Source organism: Oncorhynchus keta, chromosome 2 (assembly GCF_023373465.1).
Source record: "Oncorhynchus keta strain PuntledgeMale-10-30-2019 chromosome 2, Oket_V2, whole genome shotgun sequence".
NCBI classification, from domain to species: domain Eukaryota; kingdom Metazoa; phylum Chordata; class Actinopteri; order Salmoniformes; family Salmonidae; genus Oncorhynchus; species Oncorhynchus keta.
Window position 1 is genome coordinate 28,322,083 of NC_068422.1, and position 26,290 is coordinate 28,348,372.

A 26,290-nucleotide genomic window follows, 5' to 3' on the forward strand; every position below is an offset into this window, starting at 1 on the left:
GAAGCAGTCCTGAACCCATTTTCCACTGCATTCCTGGGCTGCGTCCCAAATGGGACCCTAAAAGAAGTGCACTTCTTTTGACAAGAGCCCATAGGTAACTGGTTACCATTTGTGGCACTCTCCTGTTATGTGGGGTCTATAGGCAGCAGCAGCAGATAGCCACTAGAACTGTATCTCAGGCAGACTTTTAAAAGGAGGTTATTGCCATTTGTTATGGCAGAAAATGTAATTAGGAAAATGGCAGCTGTGGCCATGTTGGATCATTTAAGGAATATAATCCAATTTGAACTGGACAATCCTCTCCAAACAGACTGTAATGGGAAAAACCGTGTGTGTGCCAGCCAGCTAGCCGACCAGAATGGAATACTACTGTCACTTTGTCCCTGATAGCCTAGGAACTATATCGGGGACTCTAGTGGCTGGGTTGGTCTGCTGGATTACACTACATGACCAAAAGTATGTGGACACCTGCTTGTCGAACATCTCATTCCAAAATCATGGACATTAATATTGAGTTGGTCCCCCCTTTGCAGCTATAACAGCCTCCACTCCTTCATGGAAGGATTTCCACTAGAAGTTAGAATATTGCTGCGCGGACTTGCTTCCGATCAGCCATGAGCATTAGTGAGGTCGGGCACTGATGTTGTGCGATTAGGCCTGGCTCGCAGTTGGCCTTCCAATTCATCCCAAAGGTGTTCGATGGGGTTGTGTTCAGGGTTCTGTGTAGGCCAGTCCAGTTCTTACACACCAATCTCGACAAACCATTTCTAAATGGACCTCGCTTTGTGCACGAGGGCATTGTCATGCTGAAACAGGAAAGGGCTTTCCCCAAACTGTTGCCACAAAGTTGGAAGCACAGAATCGTCTCAAATATCGTGTGCTGTAGCATAAAATATTTCCCTTCACTAGAACTAAGATGCCAAGCCCGAACCATGAAAAACAGCCCCAGACCATTCCTCCTCCACTAAACTTTACAGTTGGCACTACGCATTCGGGTAAGTAGAGTTCCTGTAGGTATCTGCCAAACCCAGATTCATCTGTTGGACTGCCAGATTGTGAAGCATGATTCATCACTCCAGACAATGTGTTTCCACTGCTCCAGAGTCCAATGGTGGCAAGCTTTACACCACTCCAGCTGACGCTTGGCATTGTGCATGGTGATCTTAGGCTTGTGTGCGGCTGCTCTGCCATGGAAACCCATTTCATAAAGCTCACGACGAACTGTTATTGTGCTAACGTTGCTTCCAGAGGCCGTTTGGAACTCAGTAGTGAGTGTTGCAACCGAGAACAGACAATTTGTATGCGCTACGTGGTCCTGTTCTGTGAGCTTGTGTGGCCTACAGTTGACCAGGACAGCTCTAGCAGGGCAGAAATTTGATGAACGGACTTGTTGGAAAGGTGGCATCCTATGATGGTGCCACGTTGAAAGTCACTGAGCTCTTTAGGATGGACATTCTACTGCGAATGTTTTGTCTAATGATTGCATGGCTTGGTGCTTGATTTTATACACCTGTCAGCAACAGGTGTGGCTGAAATAGCCAAATCCATCAATTTGAAGGGGTGTCCACATACAGAACCAGTCAAAAGTTTGGACACAACTACCTTTCAAAGGTTTTTCTTAACTTGTACTATTTTCTACTGTGTAGAATACTAGTGAAGACACAAACTATGAAATAACACATATGGAATCATGTAATAGCCAAAACAGTTTTAAACAAATAAAAATAGATTCTATAATTTACATTATTTTAAGTAGACACCCTTTGCCTTGGTGACAGCTTTGCACACTCTTGGCATTCGCTCAACCAGCTTAATGAGGAATGCTTTTCCAACAGTCTTGAAGGAGTTCCCACAGATGCTGAGCACTTGTTGGCTGCTTTTCCTTCACTCTGCGGTCTAACTCATCCCAAACCATCTCAGTTGGGTTGAGGTCGGGTTATTGTGGAGGCCAGGTCATCTGATGCAGCACTCCAACATTCTCCTTCTCGGTCAAATAGCCCTTTACACAGCCTGGAGGTGTGTTGGGTCTTTGTCCTATTGAAAAAGAAATGATAGTCCCACTAAGTGCAAACCAGATGGGATGGCGTATCGCTGCAGAATCCTGTGGTAGCCATGCTGGTTAAGTGTGCCTTGAATTTTAAATAAATCACTGACAGTGTCACCGCCAAAGCACCCCCACACCATAACACCACCTCCTCCATGCTTCATGGTGGGAACCACATATGCGGAGATCATCCGTTCACCTACTCTGCGTCTCACAAAGACACACTGGTTGGAACCGATAATCTCAAATTTGGCCCATCAGACCAAAGGACAGATTTCCACCAGTCTAATGTCCATTGCTCATGTTTCTTGGCCCAAGCAAGTCTCTTCTTATTGGTGTCCTTTAGTAGTGGTTTCTTTGCAGCAATTTGACCATGAAGGCCTGATTCACCCAGTTGATGTTGAGATGTGTCTGTTACTTATTTGGGCTACAATCTGAGGTGCAGTTGACTCTAATGAACTTATCCTCTGCAGCAGAGGTAACCCTGGGTCTTCCTTTCCTGTGGCGGTCCTCATGAGATCAAGTTTCATTATAGCACTTGATGTTTTTTCCACTGCGCTTGAAGTAACTTTCAAAGTTCTTGAAATGTTCAGGATTGACTGACCTTCATGTCTTAAAGTAATGATGGACTGTAATTTCTCTTTGCTTATTTGAGCTATTCTTGCCGTAATATGGACTTGGTATTTTACCAAATAGGGCTATCTTCTGTATACCCCCCTACCTTGTCACAACACAACTGATTGGCTGAAATGCATTAAGAAGGAAAGAAATTCCACAAATTAACTTTTAACAAGGCATATCTGTTGAAATGCATTCCAGGTGACTATCTCATGAAGCTGGTTGAGAGAATGCCAAGAGTGTGCGCAAAGCTGTCATCAAGGCAACGGGTGACTACTTTGATGAATCTCAAATATAAAATATATTTTGATTTGTTTAACACTTTTTTTGTAACCACATGATTATTTCATAGTGTTGATGTCTTCACTATTATTCTACAATGTAGAAAATAGTTTAAAAAAAAAACTTGAATGAGTAGGTGTGTATCTTTTTTTATGCGTACTGTCCATTTGTGTATATATAGTGTTTCTTCTCTTGCTTCAAAGTTCTTGGAATGAGATGGATTAGTATGTCTAGGGCACTGAGTTTTCCATGATCATGACCTGGCAAGGAAAAACTCAGGGCTGTCACTCTGTGGCGTCATACACAAACAAACCAAGGGGAAAAAAACAATACATGTAGGTCAGTTGTATTCTGGGTATTTTCCACCTGTTCAGTATTCAGACTGTTGGAATACCTTAGGATGTCAGACACAGACAGTATCATGTCACCCAAACACACACTACTGTCCCAGTCTGCTGACGTCACATAGTCCATTAACCAGAGACTCCGTTGATTCTGACTCGTCTGTCGGCCGGTCCAGAGCATACCCGGGTGCAAACACTATTTTAAATCATTCCAAATACTTTATATGGACTTGATTGAGTTTGCCTGACTTAATGAACCAATGGAAAAGTCCCAAGACGTTAAACTCCAACCATTTGACACTCGATGCAGACTTACTCAAACGCTCAAAGTATATGAAAGATTTCACATAGTGTTTGAACACAGGTCTGGTCCAGAGTGGACGAGCAGTGTCAGTGGGTTGTAATAAAAGATTAACCACTACCCTGCCGTTAATACAACCCAGCTTCCTTGGAAGGAGAGTGGGCCCTGGCCGAGAGCTCTGAAAGTTACTGGAGTGCCAGGGATTCTCTGTGACGCCATTCGCTGCGCTACACCCTATGGTTTAAGGGCCTAGCGGTGACACGCTGACCTTTACTCTACCTCGCCAGGCGTTATGCACTGCGTGTGTGCTTGCAATCAAACCATGCAACTTAATGGCTGAAGGGGAAACATGTCAAAGGAAGTATTATTAGAGTGAGTGGATGTCTAAGCAGCTGCGTACGTAAGTAGCACTGCAGAGTATGGCGAGTCAATGCATTACAATGCAACTGTGCTCTGCTCATTCATTCAGTCACAAGATGAAGGGTTGAGGGGCCTGCATGACAACATTAGTCGTATGCCACTATACACCCCTAGGATGAATGAACTTACAGGCCCATGTGGGCAAAAGCAACAACGACTACACACACTCACAAACACACATTCAACATATGGCAGAGGCGTGTTTGACAAACCTGACAGTGTGCGATATGAAGTGTGTGTCTTTACCTCCACTCTTATGCATCAGCAAGCCAGAGCCTCACATTGACATGCTAGAGCTCTTTCTCTCCATTACACTGTCTATAGGGACTCAAGTGATTGCTACCTTGGACCTCTTACTATAATGTAGATCTTGTGTCGGTTCATATGGTCATGTATTAATTAGGTAGATTCTATGAATACTTTAGATGGCATCTTGTGGAGCTATGCAGTACATGTACCCTCCAAGCCCACTCTCCTTTCAGGCACATGGTGCTAGATACTCTTGTAGAACATTGCAGATAGAAATATAATCTTTAGAGCAGCTGTCATGATTCCCTATTTCTATATGAAATAATAAACTCAGCAAAAAAAGAAATGTCCCTTTCTCAGGACCCTGTCTTTCAAAGATAATTCGTCAAAACTAACAACTTCACAGCTCTTCATTATAAAGGGTTTAAACACTGTTTCCCATGCTTGTTCAATGAACCATAAACAATTAATGAACATGCACCTGTGGAACGGTCATTAAGACACTAACAGCTTACAGACGGTAGGCAATTAAGGTCACAGTTATGAAAACTTAGGACACTAAAGAGGCCTTTCTACTGACTCTGAAAAACACCAAAAGAAAGATGCCCAGGGTCCCTGCTCATCTGCGTGAATGTGCCTTAGGCATGCTGCAAGGAGGCATGAGGACTGCAGATGTGGCCAGGGCAATAAATTGCAATGTCCGTACTGTGAGACGCCAAAGACAGCGCTACAGGGAGACAGGACGGACAGCTGATCGTCCTCGCAGTGGCAGACCACATGTAACAACACCTGTGGGACAGGTACAGGATGGCAGCAACAACTGTGTGAGTTACACCAGGAACGTACAATCCCTCCATCCGTGCTTAGACTGTCCGCAATAGGCTGAGAGGCTGGACTGAGGGCCTGTAGGCCTGTTGTAAGGCAGGTCCTCACCAGACATCACTGGCAACAATGTCGCCTATGGGCACAAGCCCACCGTTGATGGACCAGACAGGACTGGCAAAAAGTGCTCTTCACTGACGAGTCGCAGTTTTGTCTCACCAGGGGTGATGGTCGGATTTGCGTTTATCGTTTAAGGAATGAGCGTTACACCGAGGCCTGTACTCTGGAGCGGGATCGATTTGGAGGTGGAGGGTCCGTCATGGTCTGGGGCGGTTTGTCACAGCATCATCGGACTGAGTTTGTTGTCATTGCAGGCAATCTCAACGTTGTACTTTACAGGGAAGATATCCTCCTCCCTCATGTGGTACCCTTCCTGCAGGCTCATCCTGACATGACCCTCCAGCATGACAAAGTCTCCAGCCATACTGCTCGGTCTGTGCGTGATTTCCTGCAAGACAGGAATGTCAGTGTACTGCCATGGCCAGCGAAGAGCCCGGATCTCAATCCAATGGAGCACGTCTGGGACCTGTTGGATCTGAGGGTGAGGGCTAGGGCCATTCCCCGCCGAGATGTCCGGGGACTTGTAGGTGCCTTGGTGGAGGAGTGGGGTAACATCTCACAGCAAGGACCGGCAAATCTGGTACAGTCCACGAGGAGGAGATGCACTGCAGTACTTAATGCAGCTGGTGGCCACACCAGATACTGACTGTTACTTTTGATTTTGACCCTCCCCCTTTGTTCAGGGACACATTATATTTCTGTTTGTCACATGTCTGTGGAACTTGTTCAGTTTATGTCTCAGTTGTTGAATATTGTTATGTTCATACAAATATTTACACGTTAAGTTTGCTGAAAATAAACGCAGTTGACAGTTTGAGTTTATTTGATCTTTACAGGGACAGTGCACATTAATCAACGTGATTAATTCTTTTGCTGAGTTTAGGTGTCTGATCAACAAAATGTTAACGCAATCTTTCTCTCTCTCTCTGTCTGTCTCTCTTTCTCCATCTCTCACTCCCCAATCTCTTGCTTCTTCATCTCTCTCTCGTTTTCTCCTCCATCTCTCCTCCATCGCTTTCTTTTTCCTCCACCTCTCTCTCCCCCTTTCTTCCAGGAGGCCCAGAAGGTGAATAACCCTGCTAACAGTCAGGCAGCAGATGGGACACCTAAGGGTCCTGATGAGAAGGACGAAGTGGTACCTGCCAGCGAGGTTGGGTGGATGACCTCTGTGAAGGACTGGGCCGGGGTCATGATATCAGCACAGACACTCACCGGCAGAGTCCTGGTACGTGCCCGAAGCATGTTTATGTTTATGTTTGTGTGTGTGTGTGTGTGTGTATGTGTGTGTGTGTGGGTGCGCGTGTGTAGGGGTGTGTTGGTGCTTTTATTTTGAGCTGCTCTCAATCTCAGACCCCTGAAGATATTCTACCTGTAGTTCATATTATGTCAGAATGTGTGTGATGTCAGACGTAATAGACCTAGCAGAAGTATAACTGAGTTATTAAATTGTCAAGCCACTGGGATAGCATGTCAATTTACTGGGATACATTCTCAGCTACGTTACTGTTAGATTGGAGGGTGTGTAGAACATGTGGTGTGTTTTTGTGACCAAAGACTGACAGGGTACACAGGGGTTGGAGGGAGGGAGCAAAGGACCCCTTGTCTGCGTCTGCTGCAGTGTAATCAGCTGATGATAAATCTGTCTGCGAGGCACGGCTGGAATAAAGCATCTGGACTCCCAGCTGTATTTAAAACCAGACAAAGGAAACTCCTACATTTTACAAAGGGAAGAAACTCATATGTTTTATTTGTAAAGGTAGAATGTTTTCTTTTTTGAAATATTGATACATATAACATGTGATAAGCCTGATTGTAAGACATACAGGCTAATAAATGCTTATAAAAAGTACCAAAATGCTTATAAAAAGGTAAAGTACCAAAATGTATTGATTTAGGTGTTTCGTAGATGTTTGGTGTTTTGGATAAATACGAAACTCGAAGTGTTGGCCAAAACAAACACACAAAACTATAAAACCACCAACCCTAAAAGTGTAATTGTTAATATTTGGTGAAATGTGAAGTCTTCACGTCTCCTTAGAATATGTGTGGGGGTGTGTGTCCTCTCTAAAGCACCTGTCTGATATTGAGGAGAAATTAAGCAGAGGTCTGTATAGAGCAGTACTCTGCATATAAATATCTCACCTACTGTGATATTGTCTAGGTTTCTGCACCATATGCCTGCTTACTGACGCTGTAATGATATGATGGGAATGCACTCTGAACAATTAAGTGTGTATGCAGGTGAAAGAGTGTGCGTGTGCATGTTTCAAGTGTTTGCACACATCTTGACATGTACAGTGTGTGTGGGCGGTGTTGTGGGACTCTTGCCATCCACCAGGCCTTTTCTGCAGATCAAAGCTGCGAGGAGCGTCTGTGTTCACTGAGCCTGTTTCCATGTTACCATAGCAACTACAGTGTAGCCGTACTCAATCATCTGAACTGTGCAGGACAGGGGTAACACACACACAGGGTGGTGTGTATACCGTGTAGATTCAGTGACACAGGGAAGATAAATAAAGAAACCAATGTATGTGCTTAGAGCCCTAGGTCTATGTTCATGTGCTGGTCTTGATGACTTTGCTGCTAATAAAGATCAAGTGTGCTCTGGGGCTTAGCTAATTTCCAGAGGAATCTAAATACACCTATCACAGCTTCGCCCCAATGCCTTCTGTCGAGGGGGTACGCAGTGTATTCAGAAAGTATTCAGACCCCTTGCATTTTTCAAAATGTTGTTATGTTACAGCCTTATTCTAAAATGGATTAAATAAAATACAAATGTCAATAATCTACACACAATAGCCCATAATGACAAATCTATTAAAAATATAAAACAGTTACCTTATTTACATAACTATTCAGACCCTTTGCTATGATACTCGAAATTGAGCTCAGGTGCATCCTGTTTCCATTGATCATCCTGGAGATGTTTCAACAACTTGATTGGAGTCCAGCTGCGGTAAATTCAATTGATTGGACATGATTTGGAAAGGCACACACCTGTCTATATAAGGTCCCACAGTTGACAGTCCATGTCAGAGCCCAAACCAAGCCATGGGGACAAAGGTCCATAGAGCTCCGAGACAGGTTTGTGTTGAGAAACAGAACTGGAGAAGGGCACCAAACATGTTGACCGTATTGAAGGTCTCCAAGAACATTGGCCTCCATCATTCTTTAATGGAAGAAGTTTGGAACCACCAAGACTCATATGACATACACAATACATTTATGTTTTGTTCGGAAAATATGCATATTTATATCCACAAATCTTGGTTTACATTGACGCCATGTTCAGAAATTCCTCCAAAATATCCGGAGGAATTATAGAAAGCTACGCCAGATAACAGAAATACTCATCATAAACCTTGACTTAAGATACATGTTCTACATATAATTAAAGATACACTGGTTCTTAATGCAACCGCTGTGTCAGATTTTTTTTTTACGTTACGGAAAAAGCCTACCATGCAATAATCTGAGACAGCGTACGTCTCAGACATCTCAGACGTAAAAGTATTTCTCCGCCATGTTGGAGTCAACAGAAATACGAAATTACATCATAAATATTCCCTTACCTTTGATGATCTTTCATCAGAATGCAGTGCAAGGAGTCCTAGTTCCACAATAAATTGTTGTTTTGTTCCATAATGTCCAATACTAGTGTCCAATTAGCTGCATTTGCTACCACTTTCAGCTCACGTGCCCAAAAGCTGACGCCGGTCCAGGACAACTCGCACGAAAACTTTTAAAAGATATATTCCAGGTCGAATAAACTGGTCAAACTAAGTAGATTCAATCTTCAGGATGTTATTTTCATATATATCCAATAATGTTCCAACCGGATCATACGTTTCAACTGCAGCCAAATGGAACGGTGGTAGCACCCACAGAGAAATGCGCCACAGAAAAATGGCATTCTGTCGGGACACTGACTATTTCCCCTCCAATTCGGTCAAAGTTCACACCAAAAGCTCCATTCCACTTTCTACTGAATGAGGACATATAGTGGAAGGCGTAGGAAGTGCTACCAGATCCATATCTTGTTGGGAAAGGAGGGGGCGATGACGTCAAAGTTGACCCACATTCAGAATTTCACTTCTTGTTTCACTTCTTGTTTGGAAGATTGGCTGCCCTATGAGTTCTGTTATACTCACAGACATAATTCAAACCGTTTTAGAAACTTCAGAGTGTTTTCTATCCAATAGAAATAATAATATGCATATATTAGCAATCTAGGACAGAGTAGGATGCAGTTCACTATGGGCACGCAATTCATCCAAAGTGAAAATACTGCACCCTATCCTCAACCAGTTTTAACAGAGCAAAGTAGAGCGATCCGAACATCTCTGAAGAGACCTGAAAATAGTTGTGCAGCGACAATCCCCATCCAACCTGATAGAGCTTGAGAAGATCTACAAAAAAGAATGGAAGAGACTTCCCAATTACAGGTGTGCCAAGTTTGTAGGGTCTTACCCAAGAAGACGAGGTACAATACCCAAGGTACAAATCAGTCGTTCTGCCCCTGAACAAGGCAATTAACCCACCGTTCCTAGGCCGTCATTGAAAATAAGAATGCGTTCTTAACTGACTTGCCTAGTTAAATAAAGATTAAATAAAATTAAAAAAATCCTAAATTACCGATTTCCAATTGTTATGGAAACTTGAAATCGGCCCCAATTAATCGGCCATTTCGATTAATCGGTCGACCTCTAATACATACATGCTCAATTGCATTCCTACTGAAACAAAAAAAATATTGAAACACATAACAAAAACCTTTCAGTTATAGAACTTATGTTGTCCTGCCTTTCAAGCTTTGTAAATAAAATGCACAACCAGGAACACTTCTGTACTGAATAGTCATTCAAGTTTATCTTCATCACTACTCCAGAATAGGTCTGGTTTCTTAAATCATATAAAGTACAGTAAAATACATGCAGTTAATTATTGATCTTCTCATTTATGTCATTGAACCTACCTTCAATTTCCAGAGCCAGTATCCCTGTTCTCAACTGAGCACACAAGGATCTTTTGATTTCTTGTTAGGTGAGAGGTGACATAGGGTTCTGGATCATAGGTGATTTGATCTGGTTAGAAGTTATGAGTTTTGGTTTTAGCCATATATCAGTTGACCATTTTTCTTTGAGGTTGAACTTGTGTTGGATCATGTTGACAATGCATCGTAACGTATTTCTAAATACGTGTTGTAGATCAGCTTCCTGAAATATGTCATTGAGATCCTTTGTCCAAGGGTAATTGTGTGTTTTATCCCAGTTGAAAATATGTTTTGTTATTCTGTCCCCTGGCATATTAATAACACGGTTTCATAACCTAATAATTTCACCCCTCTGTCTTATTTTCACTAGGCTCCCATCCCATGTCTCCTTGAATAGCAAGGCTTGGAGCAAGCTAAAGTAACGTCTTCTGGCTCTGTTCTGAATAGAGTTAGCCCTGTTTTGGCTTCTTTACAACCCCAGATTCCAGCAGCATAGTTCAATATAGGTTTGTGTGTGTGTGTTGTCTTAATGGGAGCCAATACCCAGGCTGAATCACTGAAACCATTACAGGTCATCACATTGATCTCACATGGAAGCAACAGTGAGCAGGTGCAGACAAGCCTGTGTGTGTGTTTGTTGTTGTCTTAATGGGAGCCAGTACCCGGGTTGAATCACTGAAACCCATTATAGCTCATCACATCAATCTCCCATGTAAGCAACAGTGAGCAGGTGCACACACACACACGTCCTCATTTTCCACCAGATCATTCTCATCTTGTGGAACATTAAGGGAATGGTAGTTACATTTATCGCTCTGTCTGTTCCTGTATGTGTTAACCTTAACCATTAGAGAGGGAAAAACTAAATGGACCCAAATGTTCTACTGACAGATATGGAGTTGGTAGAATAAGCATGTATGGTTCCAAATTCAATGTGAATTACTAGAGTACTGCAGACAGAATATTTGGAGATTATTCAAATATTAAAGAGAGGAGTGACCGCCTGTCAGCATCTCTCGCTTGCTCGTTCGCACTGTCTGTCCGTCTGTCTGTCTGTCTGTTTGTCTGTCTCTTTACTGTGGGAGTGAGAGACGCTTTATAGCAATATGAAACGACAAAAGAAGAGTATCTGAGTGACTCAGCAGGTTGTGACACTACAGTAAATGGTTAATCCACTCACCATGTCCCTGGTCTATAGACCTCCGGGTTAACTGTAATCTCATAATGTGGAGAGGAAGGGAATGCTTCCAGTGAAGGATTATATCCTCTCTATTATTGATATAGTCCTCTATTTCTTCTCCCTGCTATTACTGGACTCTGCCAGACTGCAGGCAGAAATGGGTCAGAGCAGACATCTTTCTTGCTTTAGGGGATCTTGGGTGGGAACCAGTAACCATCTGCTGTCATGGCCTTTTCCCAACCCTGTGGCGGTGGCCATCTCGCTCTCTCTCTCTCACTTGATCCCTCTATCCACATCGCATGGCGCTACAGAGGGTGGTGCGGACAGCATAGTACATCACTGGAGCCAAGTTCCCTGCCATCCAGGACCTCAATATCAGGTGGTGTCAGAGGAAGGCTCCAGCCAACCTAGCCATTCTCTCTGCTTCCGCACGGCAAGCTGTACCGGAGCAACAAGTCTGACAGCAACAGCCTCCTGAACAGCTTCTATCCCCATAAGACTGCTAAATAGCTAACAAAATGCCTACATGGACTATCTGAGTTGAACTTTTTTGAATGCTAAGTGTCAGGTCTGGAGGAAACCTGGCACCATCCCTAAGGTGAAGCATGGTGGTGGCAGCATCATGCTATGGGGAAGTTTTTCAGTGGTAGGGACTGGGATACCAGTCAGGATAAAGGCAAAGATGAACCGAGAAAAGTACAGAGAGATCCTCGATGAAAACCTGCTCCACAGCGCTCAAGACCTCAGACTGGGGGTGAAGGTTCACCTTCCAACAGGACAACGACCCTAAGCACACAGCCAAGACAATGCAGGAGTGGCTTCGGGACAAGTCTCTGAAAGTCGTTGAGAGGCCCAGCCAGAGCCCTGACTTGAACCCGATCGAACTCTGGAGAGACCTGAAAATAGCTGTGGAGCAACGCTCCCCATCCAACCTGACAGAGCTTGTGAGGGTCTGCAGAGAGGAATGGGAGAAACTCTCCAAATACAAGTGTGACAAGCTTGTAGCGTCATACCCAAGAAGACTCAAGGCTGTAATTGCTACCACAGGTGCTTCAACAAAGTACTGAGTAAAAGGTCTGAGTACTTATGCAAATGTGATATTTCAGTTTGACATTTTTTATGAATTAGCAACATTTCTTTAAACCTATTTTTGCTTTGTCATTATTGGGTTTTGTGTGTAGATTGATGAGGGAAACATACATTTTAATACTTTTTAGAATGAGGCTGTAACAAAATGTGGAAAAAGTCAAGGGGTCTGAATACTTTCCGAAGACACTGTATATCCTAATGCCTTGTCACCTTACCCTTATACATATCTACCTACCTCTTATCCCTGCACATTGTAAATATGCTATGGCACTGACACTGGAATTAACCCAGTATATAGCTTACTGATTTTGTTGTGTTCTTCTTATTTCTATTTATTATGTATTTTTGTTCTACTTTATTTTGTAGTACTGTATATTGATTTGGGAAAATAACTGGCAAGAAAGGCATTTCATTGCACTTGTGCTCATGACAATGAAACTTGAAATCACTCTCTCCTCTATCCTCTATCCCTGTTTCCACACACAGTACTGACCCCCTCTATCCTGTCTCTATCCAAGTCCTACTGGGACTTGGGGCTTGGATAACTGTGTTGTAGACAGTTTCCACTGTTGTGTAGTTAGTTTTGTAATGTGTGTAGTTAATTGTGTACTGGGCTGGTAAAGGCTAATCATCTTCTCCCATGGAGCGTGTTTGTATATGGAGCTGATCTGCTGCTGTCATCAACACACACTAAAATTGATATCTGAAACAGTGTCCACAGCCATAGAGACAGCCTGGTGTCCACAGCCATAGAGACAGCATGGTGTCCACAGCCATAGAGACAGCCTGGTGTCCACAGCCATAGAGACAGCCTGGTGTCCACAGCCATAGAGACAGCCTGGTGTCCACAGCCATAGAGACAGCCTGGTGTCCACAGCCATAGAGACAGCCTGGTGTCCACAGCCATAGAGACAGCATGGTGTCCACAGCCATAGAGACAGCCTGGTGTCCACAGCCATAGAGACAGCCTGGTGTCCACAGCCATAGAGACAGCCTGGTGACAGCCTAGAGACAGCATGGTGTCCACAGCCATAGAGACAGCCTGGTGTCCACAGCCATAGAGACAGCCTGGTGTCCACAGCCATAGAGACAGCCTGGTGTCCACAGCCATAGAGACAGCCTGGTGTCCACAGCCATAGAGACAGCCTGGTGTCCACAGCCATAGAGACAGCCTGGTGTCCACAGCCATAGAGACAGCCTGGTGTCCACAGCCATAGAGACAGCTTGGTGTCCACAGCCATAGAGACAGCCTGGTGTCCACAGCCATAGAGACAGCCTGGTGTCCACAGCCATAGAGACAGCCTGGTGTCCACAGCCATAGAGACAGCTTGGTGTCCACAGCCATAGAGACAGCCTGGTGTCCACAGCCATAGAGACAGCCTGGTGTCCACAGCCATAGAGACAGCCTGGTGTCCACAGCCATAGAGACAGCCTGGTGTCCACAGCCATAGAGACAGCCTGGTGTCCACAGCCATAGAGACAGCATGGTGTCCACAGCCATAGAGACAGCCTGGTGTCCACAGCCGTAGAGACAGCCTGGTGTCCACAGCCGTAGAGACAGCCTGGTGTCCACAGCCATAGAGACAGCCTGGTTTAGAAGAGGATGCCACATCCGTCCTCTCTAAATGATCTCTCAGAGAATAGCAGCCTATTCAGGAAATCCATCTCTTCCTCATCTCTTCTTCCCACATCTAGTGTAATGATGTATCGCCACGGAGAGTGTGCTCTCACAAAATGCAACTCAATTGAATCTAGTTTGTTGTTTAAGAGTCTCATAGTTTCATATTCTGTCTGTCGCGTTGTCTCAGCTGGCACAGGGTTTGTGTGTGTGCGTGCATGCATTCGTGCCTGGGCCTAATCGTATGGGAGTTAGCCATACGCAGCTTATTTGTCTTTTGCCATAATTTATGAGAGGAATCGATGGCAATCCAATCCAGCATTGATTCAGTCATGCGGTCTGTTGATGGATGACTGTTTATACAGGCTGAGACCCGGGGACTGATGGACGGACTGAGTGCAGAGAGACATGGGTGTGGCTTCTGCTAGAGTCCTCTATAATTATAACACAATAAGATGGGCAAGGGGACTGACTGTAGAAAGGAGAGAGACATGGTTGTGGCTTCTTCAAGAGTCAGTCCCCTACTGCAAGGGTCCTTTATAATACACTATACTAGGGTGTGGCTTCTGCTTGCATCAGTCCTCTACAATACTGGTGGATATACAGTGCCTTGAAAAAGTATTCATCCCCCTTGGCGTTTTTCCTATTTTGTTGCATTACAACCTGTAATTTAAATAGATTTTTATTTGGATTTCATGTAATGGACACATGTAAAATAGACCAAATTGGTGAAGTGAAAAAAAGAAGAAAAGAAAAAAAAGTTGTGCGTGCATATGTATTCATCCCCTTTGCTATGAAGCCCCTAAATAAGATTTGGTGATAGATTGCACACAGGTGGACTTTATTTAAGTGTCACATGATCTCAATATATATATACCTGTTCTGAAAGGCCCCAGAGTCTGCAATACCACTAAGCAAGGGGCACCACCAAGCAAGCGGCACCATGAAGACAAAGGAGCTATCCAAACAGGTCAGGGACAAAGTTGTGGAGAAGTACAGATCAGGGTTGGGTTATAAAAAAAGATCAGAAACTTTGACATCCCAAGGAGTCACCACAACAAACCTGACAAGAGAGGGCCACCCACCTAAACTCACGGACCAGGCAGGGAGGGCATTAATCAGAGAGGGCCACCCACCTAAACTCACGGACCAGGCAGGGAGGGCATTAATCAGAGAGGGCCACCCACCTAAACTCACGGACCAGGCAGGGAGGGCATTAATCAGAGAGGGCCACCCACCTAAACTCACGGACCAGGCAGGGAGGGCTTTAATCAGAGAGGGCCACCCACCTAAACTCACGGACCAGGCAGGGAGGGCATTAATCAGAGAGGGCCACCCACCTAAACTCACGGACCAGGCAGGGAGGGCTTTAATCAGAGAGGGCCACCCACCTAAACTCATGGACCAGGCAGGGAGGGCATTAAACTCATGGACCAGGCAGGGAGGGCCACCCACCTAAACTCACGGACCAGGCAGGGAGGGCTTTAATCAGAGTGGGCCGCCCACCAAAACTCACGGACCAGGCAGGGAGGGCATTTCAGAGAGGGCCGCCCACCAAAACTCACGGACCAGGCAGGGAGGGCCAGGGCCGCCCCCAAAACTCACGGACCAGGCAGGGAGGGCATTAATGCCCACCAAAACTCACAGACCAGGCAGGGAGGGCTTTAACTCACGGACCAGAGGGAGGGCCACCCACCTAAACTCATGGACCAGGCAGGGAGGGCATTAATCAGAGAGGGCCGCCCACCAAAACCACCCATTAATCAGAGAGGGCCGCCCACCAAAAAACTCAAAACTGGACCAGGCAGGGAGGGCCACCCACCTAAACTTTAATCAGAGAGGGCCACCCACCTAAACTCACGGACCAGGCAGGGAGGGCTTTAATGGCCACCCACCTAAACTCATGGACCAGGCAGGAGGGCTTTAATCAGAGAGGGCCACCCACCTAAACTCATGGACCAGGCAGGGAGGGCTTTAATCAGAGAGGGCCACCCACCTAAACTCATGGACCAGGCAGGGAGGGCTTTAATCAGAGAGGGCCGCCCACCTAAACTCACGGACCAGGCAGGGAGGGCTTTAATCAGAGTGGGCCGCCCACCAAAACTCACGGACCAGGCAGGGAGGGCATTAATCAGAGAGGGCCGCCCACCAAAACTCACGGACCAGGCAGGGAGGGCATTAATCAGAGAGGGCCGCCCACCAAAACTCACCGACCAGGCAGGGAGGGCATTAATTAAGGGCCGCCCACCAAAACTCACGGACCAGGCAGGAGGGCATTAATCAGAGAGGGCCGCCCACCAAAACTCACCGACCAGGCAGGGAGGGCATTAATCAGAGAGGGCCGCCCACCAAAACTCACGGACCAGGCAGGGAGGGCATTAATCAGAGAGGGCCGCCCACCAAAACTCACGGACCAGGCAGGGAGGGCATTAATCAGAGAGGGCCACCCACCTAAACTCACGGACCAGGCAGGGAGGGCTTTAATCAGAGAGGGCCACCCACCTAAACTCATGGACCAGGCAGGGAGGGCTTTAATCAGAGAGGGCCACCCACCTAAACTCATGGACCAGGCAGGGAGGGCTTTAATCAGAGAGGGCCACCCACCTAAACTCATGGACCAGGCAGGGAGGGCTTTAATCAGAGAGGGCCACCCACCTAAACTCATGGACCAGGCAGGGAGGGCTTTAATCAGAGAGGGCCGCCCACCTAAACTCACGGACCAGGCAGGGAGGGCTTTAATCAGGGTGGGCCGCCCACCAAAACTCACGGACCAGGCAGGGAGGGCATTAATCAGAGAGGGCCCACCAAAACCCAGACCAGGCAAAACTCACAGACCAGGCAGGGAGGGCTTTAATCAGAGAGGGCCGCCCACCAAAACTCACGGACCAGGCAGGGAGGGCATTAATCAGAGAGGGCCGCCCACCAAAACTCACGGACCAGGCAGGGAGGGCATTAATCAGAGAGGGCCGCCCACCAAAACTCACGGACCAGGCAGGGAGGGCATTAATCAGAGAGGGCCGCCCACCAAAACTCACGGACCAGGCAGGGAGGGCATTAATCAGAGAGGGCCGCCCACCAAAACTCACGGACCAGGCAGGGAGGGCATTAATCAGAGAGGGCCGCCCACCAAAACTCACAGACCAGGCAAGGAGGGCATTAATCGGGCACAAACCCAACACCTCTCATCACCTTGAGAATACCATCCCTGTGGGGATGTTTTTCATCAGCAGGGACTGGGAATCTGGTCAGAATTGAAGAAATGATGGATGGCGCTAAATACAGGGAAATCCTTGAGGGAAACTTGTTTCAGTCTTCCAGAGGTTTGAGACTGGGACAGAGGTTCACCTTCCAGCAGGACAATGACCCTAAACATACTGCTAAAGCAACACTCGAGTGGTTTAAGGGGAAACATTTAAATGTCTTGGAATGGCCTAGTCAAAGCCCAGATCTCAATCCAATTGAGAATCTGTGGTATGACTTAAAGATTGCTGTACACCAGCGGAACCCATCCAACTTGAAGGAACTGGAGCAGTTTTGCCTTGAAGAATGGGCAAAAATCGCAGTGGCTAGATGTGCCAAGCTTATAGAGACATACCCCAGGAGACTTTCAGCTGTAATTGCTGAGAAAGGTGGCTCTACAAAGTATTAATATTTTGGGGGTGAATAGTTATGCATGATCAAGTTTTCAGTTTTTTTTGTCTTATTTCTTGTTTGTTTCACAATAAGAAATATTGTGCATCTTCTACATGATAGGCATGTTGTGTAAATGAAATGATACAAACACCCAAAAAATAAATTTTCATTCCAGGTTGTAAGGCAACAAAATAGGAAAAATACCAAGGGGGTGAATACTTTCGCAAGCCACTGTAGACTGAGTGTACACAACTTTAAGAACACCTTCCTAATATTGAGTTGCACGCCCCCTTTTTGCCCTAAGAACAGTCTCAATTCGTCGGGGCATGGACTTTACAAGGTGCTGAAAACGTTCCACAGGGATGCTGGCCCATGTTGACTCCAATGCTTCTCACTGTTGTGTCACGTTGACTGGGTGTCCATTGGGTGGTGGACCATTCTTGATACACACGAGAAACTGTTGAGCGTGAAAAACCCAGCAGTGTTGCAGTTCTTGATGCCACCCGTTTTGCTTGGCATCTATTACCATACCCTGTTCAAAGACATTTAAATATTTTGTCTTGCCCATTCACCCTCTGGATGGTACACGTACACAATCCATGTTTCAATTGTGTCAAGGCTTAAAAATCCTTCTTTAACCTGTCCCCTCCCCTTCATCTACACTGATTGAAGTGGATTTAACAGGTGACATCAAAAAGGGATCATAGCTTTCACCTGGATTCACCTGGTCAGTCTATGTCATGGAACGAGCAGGTGTCCTTAATGTTTTATATACTCAGTGTATAAGTTGATAGATGGATAAGGGGTCTGACTGCAGAGAGAGACGTGACCAATGCAGTGCCATAGAACAAGAACCCCCTACCGAAGAGATGGACGGAAAGAAATACACATAGATAACCAGCTCATCAAAGGCATTGATAACTCCCTCCCGGACACTGACACTAATTTAGTCTAACTGAATGGGAGAATCCCAGTAGCTAGGTCACCACCTCCAAGATGTACTTACAAAGGAGACCTGAGTGGAGGTTACAACCCAATATGAGGATGTTATCTTGTGTTTGAGCACACAGTGTTGACCCTGACCTTAACTCCGACTGTGCAGACTGTAAATGAACCCTAATGGGCATACTGTACTATATGTCATGTAACCTGATTTAATGGTATTGTACAGTAGACAGATATTTGACATGCCAGGGGAATCTCAGGCTGACAGGTGAGGCCACAGGGCTGATGGGTATTAAGACGGGTTGATGTCACCTGAGAAATGTTGCTGCTCTGCTGTGTCCCGGCGGAGAGGGAAGGGAGAGTATGGAGGAGGTATAAGAGTTGAGGGGATAGGGAGAAGGGAAGGGAGAAAAGGAGTCGAGGGGATAGGGAGAAGGGAAGGGAGAAAAGGAGTCGAGGGGATAGGGAGAAGGGAAGGGAGAAAAGGAGTCGAGGGGATAGAGAGAAGGGAAGGGAGAAAAGGAGTCAGGGGATAGGGAGAAGGGAAGGGAGAAAAGGAGTCGAGGGGATAGGGAGAAGGGAAGGGAGAAAAGGAGTCGAGGGGATAGGGGGAAGGGAGAAAAGGAGTCGAGGGGATAGGGTGAAGGGAAGGGAGAAAAGGAGTCGAGGGGATAGGAGAAGGGAAGGGAGAAAAGGAGTCGAGGGGATAGGGAGAAGGGAAGGGAGAAAAGGAGTCGAGGGGATAGGGGGAAGGGAGAAAAGGAGTCGAGGGGATAGGGGGAAGGGAAGGGAGAAAAGGAGTCAGGGGATAGGGAGAAGGGAAGGGAGAAAAGGAGTCAGGGGATAGGGAGAAGGGAAGGGAGAAAAGGAGTCGAGGGGATAGGGAGAAGGGAAGGGAGAAAAGGAGTCAGGGGATAGGGAGAAGGGAAGGGAGAAAAGGAGTCGAGGGGATAGGGAGAAGGGAAGGGAGAAAAGGAGTCAGGGGATAGGGAGAAGGGAAGGGAGAAAAGGAGTCGAGGGGATAGGGAGAAGGGAAGGGAGAACAGGAGTCGAGGGGATAGGGAGAAGGGAAGGGAGAAAAGGAGTCGAGGGGATAGGGGGAAGGGAGAAAAGGAGTTGAGGGGATAGGGGGAAGGGAGGAAAGGAGTTGAGGGGATAGGGGGAAGGGAGAAAAGGAGTTGAGGGGATAGGGGGAAGGGAGGAAAGGAGTCGAGGGGATAGGGAGAAGATAAGGGAGGAAAGGAGTCGAGGGAATAGGGAGGGGAGAAAATTAGAGGAGAGGGTAGGGACAGGGCATGCTACCTTGACGCTGTATACTTTGACCTAGTATGAATTCAAAGACACCAACAGTTCTCTTACTACGCCAGCAGAGACATGATGCTCGATGTCTACTGTGAGCACAAGACATAAATGTGTTGTCCTGATAATACTTTTCAAACCAGATGGTTTAGGTTTTGGAAGGGCTTGGGTTGAGTCATTGGTCATTCGTGAAAAAAAATGTATGCAACCATTGTTATTGTGGTATGTTGCTAAAATATGCATTTTACACAACGAATGAACAAAATGCATTGCAACAGGTCTACTCTGTGACTTCTATGTTGGGGGCTTGTATTATCATTTAGAGGTCTAGTTTCTGTGTGTGGCTCTTCCATTACCTTCTACCATGGTTAACAGAGGGAACAGCCTTGTTTTGTAACACACCTTGTGGTTTTACAATCTGAAAATGGGTGTCCTCAATTTGTCCCAATGACTGATTCCCACTGCAATCCCTTTTACTGGCTTGTCGTGATTATTTCCCCACCTAAAGAGTCTCACCCTTGTTCCCTCATTTTTCCTCTCCCCTGTCTCGCCTCTGTCCATTAAACACCCTGTTTGTCACCTGGAGCGTTATTAGAATGATCCCGACTCGTTTATTCTCCTCCCTCTGTCCATCCTCCTCCCTCCATCCGACGGTCTAAAAGGTCAGACTACCAGACAGACAGACAGTGATGTTTCATTTGCTACCTACCTGTCCTCAAGGCTTCTTATTGGATCAGGGTCACACATGACTTATCGTGATGTCCCGGGCCCGAGACATTTGTGGCATCTTCATTCATTGTTTCCTTCAAACCAAAGGGTTCAAGACAGTTCACAATGAGAACAGTGACTTTTCTTTAGAGAACAATCACAAATCCAAACTGTTTAAGGACTCAGTAGAAAGACGACACAGTTGATTAATGACCAGCAGTTTTGATGAACGACAATCCTTTTCAAGGAGAAAAAGGCAGGAACCTCATCTTGGGAAGTATGCTGTGTTTGTACTAAATATCGGACCATTTCATTATTTGGTAGAGTTGCGTAGCTCTGATGCCTGTCAGACTTTGTATTCTGTGGTTTATTCTACAGTTAAAACACTTAGCTAATTACAGAAAGGCCACTGAACTGTGGATTTCAAAACAAACCATGTGCTCTGAGGTCATTAAAAATGGCCTTCCTGGAGAATGACATTCTGTCTGCATTTGATTATTATTTATGTGCAGCTGACATCTCCAGCTCAGGAGATGCAGAGCCTGTTTATTGAGATTGTTGTTCAGCAAGGATGGCATGCTAGTGCAAAACACGGGCATACAAACAGACAGTCGGACAGCTAGCTAGCCAGCCAAACAGACAGTCAGACAGCTAGCTAGATAGCCAAACAGACAGTCAGACAGCTAGCTAGACAGCCAAACAGACAGTCGGACAGCTAGCTAGCCAGCCAAACAGACAGTCAGACAGCTAGCTAGACAGCCAAACAGACAGTCAGACAGCTAGCTAGCCAGCCAAACAGACAGTCAGACAGCTAGCTAACCAGCCAAACAGACAGTCGGACAGCTAGCTAGCCAGCCAAACAGACAGTCGGACAGCTAGCTAGCCAGCCAAACAGACAGTCGGACAGCTAGCCAGCCAAACAGACAGCTAGCTAGCCAGCCAAACAGACAGTCAGACAGCTAGCTAGCCAGCCAAACAGACAGTCAGACAGCTAGCTAGCTAGCCAGCCAAACAGACAGTCAGACAGCTAGCTCGCCAGCCAAACAGACAGTCAGACAGCTAGCTAGTCAGCCAAACAGACAGTCGGACAGCTAGCTAGCCAGCCAAACAGACAGTCAGACAGACCAACATTCTGTGGCCAGCCTGGTCACTGTCAGTAGGCGGTGACTCATTGCTTTAGTAATGACGCACAGCAAATGGACCAGAACCTGCACATGCATGGTCACCGATCCACAACCCACCACAACTCCACATTTCATAAAACCTCCCTTTAAAGGCCCAGTGCAGTCAAAAACGTGATTTACACTGCTTTATATGTATATTTCAACACAGAGGTTTGAATAATACTGTGAAATTGTAGGAATTGCTCTTTGCTAAGAAGCTATGTTTGTTTCTTTTTGACAAATTTTATTGAAAACAATTACACTTAATTGTTGCCCAGAAATGATTTGATATTTAGATAAAAACAGCTGCTTTGGACCTTTAAACCTCATTGAAAGATCTGCCTTTAAAAACTACCCCAGACACACACAGAGGACAGGATACCACCTCATTCTACTAAGATATTGATATGGTCTAATTGGTGAAACAAAACATACACTTAAACATGCATGTTTGTGTGCAGAAACAATGTTCTTTCAACATGCTGTACTGTGCCTATATGAGTCTTAGTATGTCCACTGTCAGTCTTTCTCTCCATCCATCACCAGCCAGGCCTGAGTCAGAGCGAGTGGGAGTGAGAGGAAGAGAGGAGGAATGAGAGGAGGAGATGGGCACTGCTGTATGTCTACCTCTGTTTTATTGGTTGGACAGCTTGTTATTGCAGTAACACGGCCCCTGTTGTAAGATGGATGATGACTATCCTCTCCCCCCTCAAAACCTCAAAGTAAAAGGCAACCAAACCCTCTGTCAGATAACATTTTCGATCCACATGAACCCTCTGTATAGTGGAGCACGGTGATAGTGTCTGCGTCGTGAAATGGCACCCTATTGCCTCTAGTACACTACTTTTGACCAGGGCCAGACACCCAATTCTTCTCTGGTAAAAATAAGTGCACTATATTGGTAATAGGGTGCCATTTGGGACATAGTGATAGTGTGACTGTGTGGGTGCCAATGGTTGATGTACCTCATATTTCACCTGGCTTTATTGACCTGGCTGTAACTCTGTCTGTGAAAGCCCTGACAGTGAGTACTTTACAGTAGGTCTGGCTGTTCTCAGGTTCCTACTGACTATGCTGTTGTCACTCATGTCATATTTACACACTCTAATAGGCCATCACTAGAGACAGCAGAGTGGGGAACCATCTGCTAAGCCAGACGTCAGATCCCTTTACCCCCTGAAGAGATACTGTTTCCTGGGAGGAGAGGCTGGGCTGTGCCCCTAAGACACACCACCATCACCTCTACCCCCTGTTCCTCTGGCTAATAGATTCCATGGGATCATCAGGGTACTGTAACAGCCCAAATATCAGGCATGATATGAGAGAGACAGGTTGGGAGGGAGAGAAAGAGAGAGACGCATGAGATGAAGGGAAGGAAAGAGGTAGGAAGAAAGAAAGAGAGACCGATTTGTTATTTTATCTTTGAATTTCCTCAAAACTGCCCTCCTGATGCTGTTAGACCTTTTTCATTTAAATTACTACTCCCTCACACAGACGGCTACCCTATGCGGTGGCTGAGGGCGAAAGGTGGAGACATTTGAGTCTGTTTATTGATGTCTTCTTGTGTTAAAAGCTGATAATTAAATGGTTGGTAGATCTGCCTCCCTCTGGCTTCAAACTGTATCAGTATTGACTTCAAAGCCTTAATGTGTTGTCTGAAAAACCTCCTCTCCTCTCCTCTTCTCTTCTCCTCTCCTCTCCTTCTCTTCCCCTCTCCTCTCCTTCTCCTCTCCTTCTCTTCCTCTCTCCTCCTCTCCTCTCCTCTCCTCTCCTTCTCCTCTTCTTCTTCTCCTCCTCTTCTCCTCTTCTTCTCTTCTCCGCACGTCTCCTCTTCTTCTCCTCCTCTTCTTCTCCTCCTCTTCTTCTCCTCCTCTTCTATCTCCTCTCTTCTCCTCCTCTTCTCTCTTCTCCTCTTCTCCTCTTCTCTTCTCCTCTCCTCTCCTCTCATCTCCTCTCTTCTCCGCGCTTCTCCTCTCCTCTCCACTAACATCAGTGCTGAAAATCACTGCACTATTAAATGCTATATTAAAACAAGTCAGCAAGAAACACCTACAGGAGCTAACCGTGTTAATTAGCTGTTAAGGCATCATCCTACCAGTCAAGGACACATCGGTCGGTATGCGTGTGCATGCGTATGTGCACGTGTGTGTTTCAGATGAGCATAGCTGTTCTGAAGGTTGCGTCAACATATTTTCTCTTCTGCCACACCCCACTTTACCAACTGTCTTCCAGTAAGTTAGTAGCTTTGCATGAGCCTTGGCTTGTGTGAGCCAGCTCGTAGCATGATGCAGCTTGATGTACAAGTACGCCCCATAGACAAAATGCTAGTCTAACGCAGGGCCTTACCTCCAATCTATCTCCTTATGCGGAGTGCCAAGCAGAGACTCACTGAGTCCCATTTTTACAGTCTTTAGTATGACCGGACTCCCAATCTCAGGGCAGACACTCTAACCACAAGGCCACTAACCACAAGGCCACTGAACTGTCTTGCAGACCTGGATTCAAATACTTTATCTGTGCTTGATTGACCTTGCATGGCTTGTTGAACCGATATGATAATCCCAAAACCTGTAAACCCCAACCATCTGGCACTCCTGGCAGGCTAGAGCAAATACTAAAACTATTTGAAAGATTTCAAATAGAATTTGAACGCAGTTCTGCCGCACCCCACTTTACCAGCTGTCTGGTCACGTCAGCATGGAGAGGGGTGATAGATTACCTTTATAAACGTCCTACTTAAAACGACAACATATCTGTGCCGTCTCTTTTTAATATCTCCCTATTAAAAAACCCAGCAGTAGTTTACTTGATAGATAGACTGTGAACCCAGGGACGTTGGTACTCGCAGCTCCATCAATCGGACACTTAAACATCGTAATGAAAGTGTAGATCTCAGCCTGACAGCCAGGCTAAAAGGGTGTGCTCCCCCTTGTCACCAGACCTGTGTGTGTGTGTGTTGTGATTTAGTTTTATTGCACAGACAGTATCGCTCCAGATGTTAGCAGTAGCATTCACACGGGCAAATTACTTTCTTAGTTATTTCTAGTGGAATATCACAACGGCAACATCACATCTCTCATCCTCCAACTCACAAGGGTGATTGAAGACCTCTCTCCTCCATCTCTCTCTCTCTTTCTCCATCTTATCTACAGCTCTCTCATTCAGTCTCTCTCCCTTCCTCCTTCAATCTTCCTTTAATCTTTCCTCTTCTTCCCTCACTCTCTTAGCTCTCTGCATGAGTTTTAGACTGGAGATTGAGTGGAACAGAACAGAGTAGTGGCACTGAGTTTTTCCCACTCATGGTTTCCTTGTGTAATTGATTAGGCCTGGGGGGTTCCGCCCTCAGCCCCCAGTTTAAATTGTTTCCCTGACAGTCAGCTCAGGGAATGTAATTGTACATGCAAGCGGTCCAAGATGTGATTGTATATAGCCACTTTATGTGGCACTTTCAATCCCGCTGGGGCGGTGATGGAGGCAGGGATGTGGTGGCGGGTTGCCTTTAGGGGTGGTGGTGCGCATTGTAAAAAGGCTTGTTGCCGATATTAAACCCATAAAATTCTCTGTCTCTTGGGAAAGTGCAGGCTACCGACTGACGTACAATCTCAGCCTCTGGCCAGCCGGGGAGGGAGCTGAACTTTTCACTGTGAGCAGTGTGCACATCTCAGTCGGGCCTGATATTGAATATTGATATGAGTGTTCACTTTAGTCAACCATAAATCAATCAAACATACAGGCAATCAGCTACTGAAAGGTCGGAGGTTGGCACTCATTGGCTTTATGTCAAAGTATGTCCACACAAACAATGAGGGTTGGGCTAATTCCTGTTTAATGGGGGGGGTCAAGGCTTGGGGAGGAAATCATACCTGAAACTCGTTGATTGGCCAATTTCTATTTTACCCAGGAGGCACTTGGAGTCCTGCATGTACTGTCTTATTAATCTATTGTTCAGTAAATAATTTGGTAATCTTGTAATTATTCTACACCACTAGGGAGTTTTTTTTTAAAGGATGACATGAGGAAAGTCAAGATATTTTCATGATTTGTTTTTCTGGCACAATGGTCATAGTAGAATAGAAAAGCATCTTTGTCTAAACATGCTGGTACTGCTGCAGTTCCATTTCTTAAGTATGCCCTGTCTCTTAGTTGTGTACAAAGAATATTAATGATCTATCTTGAAATGAATGAATAGCTTGTAGGAATGTTTTCTTTCTTCAGTTGAAAGAACAATAAGCATAACAATAGTCTAAAAGAACTGGAGGGTTATTGTGTTGTGTAACTATTCCCTGCGTAGAGATTGCACTGCAATCTTCCTTTTGAACTTCTAATAAGTTTGAACTTCTCTTTGAAGATGTGCCCAGGTGGGTTAGGCTTGGGCTGCGTCTCATAAGGCTTCCTCCTGTTCTCATGTATATGTCAGTCCCCCCTCTGCTTCACTGTAGGTAGTCACGGTCAGTCACCACAG

The 26,290-nt window shown here is 45.8% G+C and overlaps 1 protein-coding gene across 7 annotated transcripts in view; it reads left to right on the forward strand.

Moving 5' to 3' along the window:
* Positions 1–26,290, forward strand: part of LOC118371387 (calcium-activated potassium channel subunit alpha-1-like) — a 315,283-nt gene that overhangs the window by 118,905 nt on the left and 170,088 nt on the right. For all 7 annotated transcript variants that reach the window (XM_052474861.1, XM_052474855.1, XM_052474850.1 and 4 more), the window contains exon 2: positions 6,255–6,425. In XM_052474861.1, the coding sequence (XP_052330821.1) occupies positions 6,255–6,425 (171 nt within the window). The remainder of the gene's footprint in view (positions 1–6,254; positions 6,426–26,290) is intronic.